Below are 8,692 nucleotides of genomic sequence, written 5' to 3'. Positions count from 1 at the left end.
GGGGAAGAGGCTCACTCAGAAGCAATCAGATGTTGATCGACAACAGCAAGTGGCGGACTGGCCCACTACGAACAGTTAAATGAATGACAGCTACGAAAGGACGACAATCCAGCGAGTTTTCTGCGTATGATGACGGATGACGCAAGGAACAATGCCGAGGCGCTGACACGTGCAAACTCAACGCGCGTTTGTCAAACGTGGTGGGATGGGAAATATCAGGCATGATAATTTTCGTGGGGGAGATAAGGGAGGGTGTTGAGATGATGGAATGCCGTCAGGGGTGTGTCTGTCCTAAGGTAATGTACCCCCAGCCTTGCAAGGCTTGTGCAGGTACAGAGGGCGGACCATACAGTCTTCAAGTAGTCTGCTTCACAGGAAACATGAACAATTATCGGAGATGCCTCTGCAAGAAACAAGTCTTAGTCTATTCGGTGGGCTAGAGTCTCTGTGGCTACTCTAATTGAAACTGGCGTATTCGATTTGCAGAAGTCATTGTTCGTTCAATTTAAGGTGAAGAATGGGATGAGGTGCAGCAGGTACGTACCATTTTGCGGAGTAAAGCGATCTGGAAGCGTGTCGGTGGGCCACAAACCGGGCAGCGGGACCAGCTCCATGCAATCTGACCAATTAGATGAGCTTCGGTTCCCAACATTTTGGACTCAACAAATCCACAACGGCAAAATGGAAGTTTCCCAGAGCTCGGGACTGGAGGGTCTCATACAGGCCCCTTGTTGATTGCCCAAGTACTGACGCAGAGAAAGAGAGACACACACACATAGAAACTGTGACGAGTATGGCATGATCACAGGCATAACATGACCATCCTCGGCTGCGTCCGTTCCCAACTCTCGTGATTCTGACTTACACTGGCCTTTGGGGACGGAGTTGAGGAAAGTGACAACATTTGGGATCTCAAGTGGCTAACCTCAGCCCATTTGGCCCAACGGCTACAATCGACCGAGTCACGGTCAACGCCGCTTCTTTCTTGTTTTTGGGCAATCACTTTCAATGTTAGTTAAAGCGAATGGAAATAGTTACGTGTTTGAATAGGTACAGTACATTGTATGTTGGCCACGTCGGAGTCGTGTATTGTAGTGTATAAGAGACGAGGCTGTACGTCTAAGACCAGCGGAAATAAGGTACTTCAGAGCTAGGTCGGTTAACAGAAACGGAAACGGAAGAAGAGCCCTTACCCATCAGCTACGGTGCTTTACTGTGCTGTACTGTAATTGCTGTACTCACAGTCGGCCGTGGCTTCCCTTGAAACCCTGGGCCAGCCTTCGGGAATCCAAGGAGACCCTCACCCGTTCCCCGCTTGCCTTTGCCCACCATTTCCCATCCGTGTTTCGACTCCATAAATATTTTTGCCCCCCAACCGTTTAAGAAGGCTGGCCTCCGTCTCCCTTCTCTGTCCTCCAGCTTTCACACTTCAACCCCCGCCGACTTTCTTTCGATTTTCAACAGCCCAGGCGTCTCCTCCACGTCGACGTCCTCCTTATCCCCCTACTGCGTGTCCGACTGACTGAACGAGAAGAGTCCTCTTCCCAGAGACTCTCTCAATCGTCTCCGGCTCCAAATATGGCCTCCTCATCCTCCTCGATGCAGGCCGAGGCCTTCCCCGACGGGACCACAGACTTCGTGCCCTTGCGGTCTCAGAAGTATGACCTGCGCAAGCCTCACATCACAGAGTTGCCCATCACATGGCAGAACTGGTACAAGCACGTTGACTGGCTGAACTCGGTGTTCATTCTGTTCATTCCCATGGCTGGCCTGGTTGCTAGTTACTGGGTGCCCCTGACCCTCCCGACTTTGATTTTCTCCGTCATCTACTATTTCAATACCGGGCTCGGTATCACAGCAGGTAACTTTAAATTCTTATCATCAGCTTGTTGAGCAAGAGTGAATTGGCGAAGACTAACATCTAATCAGGCTACCACCGTCTTTGGGCACATACCTGCTACAGGGCTACTCTGCCCCTCAAAATCTACCTTGCGGCTGTTGGTGCCGGTGCTGTTGAGGGTTCTATCCGCTGGTGGTCCCGTGGACACCGTGCTCACCACCGATACACCGACACTGACAAGGATCCCTACTCCGTCCGCAAAGGCCTCCTGTACTCCCACATCGGCTGGATGGTCATGAAGCAGAACCCCAAGCGAGTTGGCCGCACTGATATCACCGATCTCAATGATGACTCCGTTGTCGTCTGGCAGCACAAGCACTACATCAAGACCGTCTTGACGATGGCCCTGATCTTCCCCACTGTTGTCTGCGGACTGCTCTGGAATGACTGGATGGGTGGTTTCATCTACGGTGGAATCCTCCGTATCTTCTTCGTCCAGCAGGCTACCTTCTGCGTCAACTCTCTGGCCCACTGGCTCGGAGACCAGCCTTTCGACGACCGCAACAGCCCGCGTGACCACGTCATCACTGCTCTCGTCACTCTGGGAGAAGGCTACCACAACTTCCACCACGAGTTTCCCTCCGACTATCGAAATGGTATCGAGTGGTGGCAGTATGATCCTACCAAGTGGTGCATCTGGACCTGGAAGCAACTTGGCCTCGCCTATGACCTCAAGCAGTTCCGACAAAACGAGATTGAGAAGGGCCGCGTCCAACAGCTGCAGAAGAAGCTCGACCAGAAGCGTGCTAAGCTGGACTGGGGTATTCCCCTGGAGCAGCTTCCCGTTGTTGGCTGGGATGACTTCGTTGAGCAGGCCAAGGGCGGCAAGGCTCTCATTGCCGTTGCTGGTGTCATTCACGATGTGACCGACTTCATCAAGGACCATCCCGGTGGCAAGGCCCTGATCACCTCCGCCATTGGCAAGGACGCCACTGCCATCTTCAACGGTGGTGTCTACAACCACTCCAACGCCGCCCACAACTTGCTAAGCACGATGCGTGTTGGCGTCCTCCGTGGTGGATGCGAGGTTGAGATCTGGAAGCGCGCCCAGTTCGAGAATAAGGATGTCTCCTACGTCAATGACTCGACTGGCCAGCGCATCGTCCGCGCCGGCTCGCAGGTTACCAGGATCTCGCAACCGGTTGCGAGCGCGGACGCTGCTTAAGCTTACCGCCTAATGAACGTTGACGAACGGAGTACTTTCCCAGATGGACTGGCGTTGCTTTCATGCAGCATGCAGTGGGAGCCGCGCACTAGTGCTGATGGCAGAATGTTATCAGACTTATCCTTCTACTTCGGAGTCTGAACAGCCAACCACAGCAGCCCATGTAAAGCTGACTCAGCGGGGTCTCGAGTTGTCTCAACTCTCGGTGTGCAACTCGACGAGCCAGCAACTATCTCAAATGAAGGTGGGCTTTTTACAGCTCCGGAAATCTTCTTGGTCAACACGCCACGACTTTTTGTTTCACTCATTTCATACACTGGCGTTACGTGGACCTGGTTCCTTTTTAAAGGGAGGGGTGGAGTCTTGAGGGTATATCAATGATTGATTGCTCGGCCATTTTGAAGAATGGGATGAACACCACACAAACCAAAATGCCAACAGCTGGGAGGAGTTGTTCGCTTCAGTAGATAGCTTACGGGCTGAGTAGATAATGAGAATGAACCTTGAATGATACCTTTCGCTACACTTGGTTGCTTCGCTCATGTGATGGTGCTCGTTAGCCTCGAGAATGAAATCAGTCGAAGTTTGAAGATTGGACCGCATGTCATCACGAAACATTTGAAGTCATATGGATGTTAGTTACGAAGGGTATCATCTATCATGCATTGACTGCCTGTGCCGCCCTCTCTATGAGCTAAGTACCTGGTTGATGGCGGAGATCTAGCCTCCTGAACCTAGTCTACGCCTAGACGTAATCGTAACAAAAGCCAGCTCCCCAACCAAAACATCAATGCAGCCTTTCCCCTGGCGGTGTGTCTGAGACCATCGCGCATCCATTCATAATAATGCTTCGCTTCGTGTACCGGCCGAGTAGTACGGCCCTCCATACTCACACAGTGCAGCTCTAGCTAGAGCTGCAGCATAGCAGAGTCAGGTCAGATTACCTCGAGCAGGCTCTCTGTCCACCTGGCCGGCTTTGAAATCGTGAAAGATAATCCAGTAAGCAATGTGGTTCCTCGGCGCTATCTGGAAACGCCACCTGGGATGCTGTCCGTCGAGACGCCAGGGTAAATGCAAAGCAACATAGCCTCCTGTCCTAGACCGTGGCTCGTGATGGGGTTGTCCTCCGTAGAAACGCCCGAAAATAGCAAAGTAATCCGTTGAGCATGTGTATTCGAGCCCTAGTTTATTTATTTGAATAGACTACGCAAGTCCATGAGTCGCTGCTTGGCAGCGTCAACTCGTGTCATGGTCTCCCGCCCTTCACGATTGCCGTCCATACTGAGGGACGCCAACTTGATCTTCTTGTCTTGCAGCTCGAGCATCTTCTCCTCGAAGCTGTCCTGCATGATATAGCGAACTGTGGTGACCGGGCGCTTCTGGCCTAGACGGTGGACACGATCAATAGCCTGCGCCTCGGCTGCCGGGTTGTATTGGGGTTCCATGACGTAAACTGAATTGGCGGTTGTGAGATTCAGGCCCAACCCACCCGCTGTGATTGAGACCAAAATGACCTGGACTGAGGGGTTCTCGCGGAAATTATCCATAGCCTGCGTACGGGCATTTCGTGACATCTTTCCATCGAGCCGAGTGTAAATAATTCCCGCAGAATCGAGGGCGACTTGGATCAGGTCCAAATGAGACGTCCAACCTGAGAATACTACTGATTTGAAGGGAGGTAATTCAGGATTTTCTTCACTATCGGCCTTGTTCTTCAGAAGTGCCTGAACAAGCTCTTTCGTTTTCGTATGTGGGCCGCCATAGTTGTCGATGGACTTAGTCCCCGTCTTAGTCGTCTTCGCTTTGGTGTGCAAGTCATGTTCTTCGGCTGCACGGGTCGATCGGAGCTCCACGCAAGCAAACTTAACCTGCTCTTGACAGAAAGGGCAGTGACCATATGACTTGCTGTTATAGGTGGCCCCGGTGGTCTCATCGCGGAATGAGCGAATGTGATTCGGGCAGAACAGATGGAAACAAGGTGTCATATAACCTAGCACATCCTCCTGACGCTCCGACTCGATATCCGCGCCATCGTTAGAGCCCAGCTTGCGAGTGCACTCTATGCAAACATCGGCATTCGTCTCCTTCATGAGATCGAACATGTCGTATGCCTTCTTTTCAGGCAATGCAGGCTTTCCATCATCTTCGTCGCTGTCGAGATCAATTGCTGACTCTTGAGTCATGCCCTGCAAAACTTGGAGATCGTCCTCGTTCAGGAGCTCCTTGCCATGAGCACAGATGAGGCGTAGACGCAAGATTGCCTGGAGAATATGGATGTAGGTCTTACCGCCAACCATACGCTCCCGACGATTTGTGAGAACGGCAACTCTCTCCTGCGCGTATTTGGCGAAGAGATCATAGAGACGCTGTTCCTCGTCAGAAAACTTGAGCTTAACGATAACATCCTTTCGTTCGGGCAAATTAATCTTGTTCTTGAGACGCCGCAGAGTGATAGTGTCCACAAGAATACGCAGCTTTGGTACAATCTCAGGGTCGCACGACTTGAAAGCTTGCACAATGTGCGTCGTGAAGAAACTGCGATCGTCAAAGGGTTTGACGCGTAGAAATGCAAGGAGTGCTGCGAGATCCTCCAACTTGTTCTGAACGGGAGTACCTGTAACTGCCCATCGGCGGCTTGCTTGTAGGCGACATATGGATTTGAACTGCAATGTCGACTGTTCTCGAATCATATGTGCCTCATCGAGCACAATGCGAAACCAAGATATCTCTTCCAATGGATGCGAGCCTGCCTTTCCCTTAGAGCGGGCATTGAGCTCACTTGATACAGATCCATAGGTTGTCACGACGAGATCAAAGTCCGCCAACTTCGCAGAGTCCCTGATTCGATTCGGACCGTGATAAATATGATACTTCAAGGTGCCGGGTTGGATGTGTTGTTTGATCTGCTCCTCCCAGTTCGTCACCGTACTCAGGGGACAGACAAGCAATGTAGCTTTGCCATTCCTGTGGAGCCGCGTTAACCCAAGGGATTCTGCGACCGGTGGAACGAATCGATTTGATGCGGAGGGCTTCTTCACAGGCACTTGAGGCTGAATGGGCTCCTGTTGCTCCCAGTCTACGGCGGTAGACATAGTCGAGGTAATCAGAGATAGGACACTCAAAGTCTTTCCTAAGCCCATCATGTCGGCCAGAAGGCCACCTAACATCTTCGGTGGCGGTTGCCGAGCCCTATGGCCTGTGATGACGTTCTGAAAGAACATCTCGCCATTCTTTCCTTGTTTGCGCTGCCACAAAGGATCAGGTGTATCAGGAGAACTTGATGCAGAAGCGTTGGGGTCTTCTCGATTCGTCATGAAGAACAAGGCTTGCTTCTGATGCTTGAGAAGCTCCGTCAAGATTCGAGGATCTGCCTCGGCTTCAGGTAGGTGTTCAGATTGAGTAAGCGAATCAAAGACATTGAGCACATCTGACCGTATTTCCTCAACGGTTCTAATCGTCGTAGATGAAGACGGCTCAAATGATGGACCACCGCTTGAACCGTTGCCATTCGTTTGCTTCATAGAGGAGGGCACTCTATTCTCCTTGGCCAGCGGATTGAAAACACTAATGCCCTTCTCAACCCTTGGCGGGCTAAGGAGGTTCAGACCGGCGTTTGCCAAGTATTTCCCTACTGTTCTTGCGAATTTGTATTTTCCGTAAAGCATCAATTGTACCTTATACGCACGCGAGATCGGCTTGCCAATCTCCTCGTCAGGAAACCGACGACGCGTCGGAATGATGCAATCCGTACGAAGGCCAATCTGACGTGAGTCCAGGAGCTGGGCTATACCGGAAGATGTGGCTGCGTCGACGTGACCGAAGATAGAACGTGTATGATCGTATACCTGAATCGTTGTGGTCGGGTCTCCTGTTTTCCTCCGAAGGACCACTTTCACCTGTGGCCACCAACTAGGTCCGCCAAGAGATTTCATACCAGGCTTTGGTGCAGGAACCTGATGGCAGTTGACGGTAGAACCTTCGATCATGCCGTAGCAAACTTCTTCCATCGACTTATCAAGGACGACAACGTCGTCGTCTTCACCATCATCGGCTGATTCCTATGTCAGCAAGTGAAGTTGCATAATATGATATCCTTTGCGCTCAGACTTACCCCCGGTTAGATCTACGGATGGGGCCGACTTGAGAGTTGGCACAGATTGCGTCTGATCGCGTTGCTGCCGCACATATTCTCCGAGCATGCCATTCCCGCCACTTCGAAAACTGCCGGGTGTGGAGGAGCCGTCCCCATCCTCGCCAATCTTGCGTCGCTTAGGAAGAGGGAAAGAACTCCGATCCTGTACGTTATTCATACGCTCTATCATGCGGCTCATACCCGCAGCGGGCGCATCCTGTGAGTTGCCGTTCACATCCTCAGGGGTTGGAGTAGCGGGGCTCTGATAGCCGCTATTCGGCGTGCCATTAGTGCTGGAGAACTGGAAGACCATGTGGTTCGCCGTGTTGGCGTTTTGTGCGGGAGATCGCTGCGGATCTTGAGATCTGACAGGGGTGGTGGTGGTATGAGCCTTGGGGTTTAGAAGAGCAGCAGCATTCCATGACGGAACGCCACCATTGGCAGCCGGAGCTGCTGATCGTGCAAAGGGATGTCGTCCTTGATGAGTAGAGGTGTGAGTATCATGGTGAGACAGATCTGGCTGCAAGCTCAAGGAGATATAACGAGAGGGAGAGCCCGCCCTTCTGGCGCGCTTGAAGCCCGTGGGAGACGGGGAGGAGGATGAGAGGTATAGAGGGGTGAGAGAGCGGTGGCGGGGTGGTGAAATACCATTTGGTTGATTAGTCGAGGCCATTCTGACACTGCCCTCGAATGGTGCGCCGAGTCTCAGCGGCAACACGCAGGTCGAGATTGTCAGGAGGATCGAGATACCTTCATGACAAAGGCCGAGGACGAGAGAGGAGGTGGGATGTTCGGGATCGAAGAAGAAGGTGGGGCGAGGGCAGGCATCAAAGATCTCCTCCGAAGAAGGCTCGAGTCCGTTCAGTGCGTCTCTGCTGTTGCCCGTTGCGAGAGGCCAAAGTGAGTGATATGCGCGCGCGCAAGCAGTGGACAGCGGAAGAAGCGTCGCTGGGTCGTGTCGAGGAGGAGGAAAAGTCAGCAAAAGAAGACGACTGCCGCGTCGGGCAACGGATTTAATTGTTGGAGGGCCGATCGATAACGATCGATGGAGGTGAGCCTGGATGGTGCGGCACCTTGACTTCAAGGTTGCAGATTAGTTTTTAGTTATCGGCAGGCTCTTGCGATAGGCGCTAATAAGCCGGATAAGTAGCCTACTATACCTAGGGCTCTCGCGGGTGCAGGTGGGTGCAGGTGGGTGTGATATGACAGGCGCCGCTGCAGCTCACATGATGCAAGCAAGATCTGCCCTTTTCTTGTCCATGCAAGTTGGACGCCTAGACCACCAACCTGAACCTGAACCTCAAGCTCAAGCTTCAAGCTCAAGCTCAAGCTCAAGCTTGACTTCCATCGTATATTGATTCATTCGTTGATCTCTCAAGTAGCTACCCTTCGCTGCAGTACTTCCATCCCCCTCCAGAATGAGGCTTTACCCCACTTACTCTCGGAATCGCTGAGAGGAGCTCCATCAGCATCCATCTTAACTTTTAGTAGCTGC

The 8,692-nt window shown here is 52.2% G+C and overlaps 2 protein-coding genes across 2 annotated transcripts; one reads left to right on the top strand and one right to left on the bottom strand.

Annotated features, from left to right (window-relative positions):
* Window positions 1–1,578: 1,578 nt before the first annotated feature.
* UCRPA7_7963 (putative acyl- desaturase protein) lies at window positions 1,579–3,065 on the top strand (the record flags this gene model as incomplete). The annotated part of the gene is made up of 2 exons (XM_007920483.1): window positions 1,579–1,861; window positions 1,930–3,065. The coding sequence occupies 2 exons, from the start codon at window positions 1,579–1,581 to the stop codon at window positions 3,063–3,065; spliced, it is 1,419 nt and encodes a 472-aa protein (XP_007918674.1).
* Window positions 3,066–4,255: 1,190 nt separating this feature from the next.
* On the bottom strand, window positions 4,256–6,157 carry UCRPA7_7962 (putative transcription termination factor 2 protein; the record flags this gene model as incomplete). The annotated part of the gene is made up of 1 exon (XM_007920482.1): window positions 4,256–6,157. One exon carries the CDS (start codon window positions 6,155–6,157, stop codon window positions 4,256–4,258), a length of 1,902 nt encoding a protein of 633 aa, XP_007918673.1.
* Between the last annotated feature and the right edge of the window lie 2,535 nt (window positions 6,158–8,692).

Source organism: Phaeoacremonium minimum (genome assembly GCF_000392275.1).
Source record: "Phaeoacremonium minimum UCRPA7 unplaced genomic scaffold PA7_03_scaffold_560, whole genome shotgun sequence".
Classification (NCBI taxonomy): domain Eukaryota; kingdom Fungi; phylum Ascomycota; class Sordariomycetes; order Togniniales; family Togniniaceae; genus Phaeoacremonium; species Phaeoacremonium minimum.
This window is presented reverse-complemented; position numbering and strand designations above follow the sequence as displayed.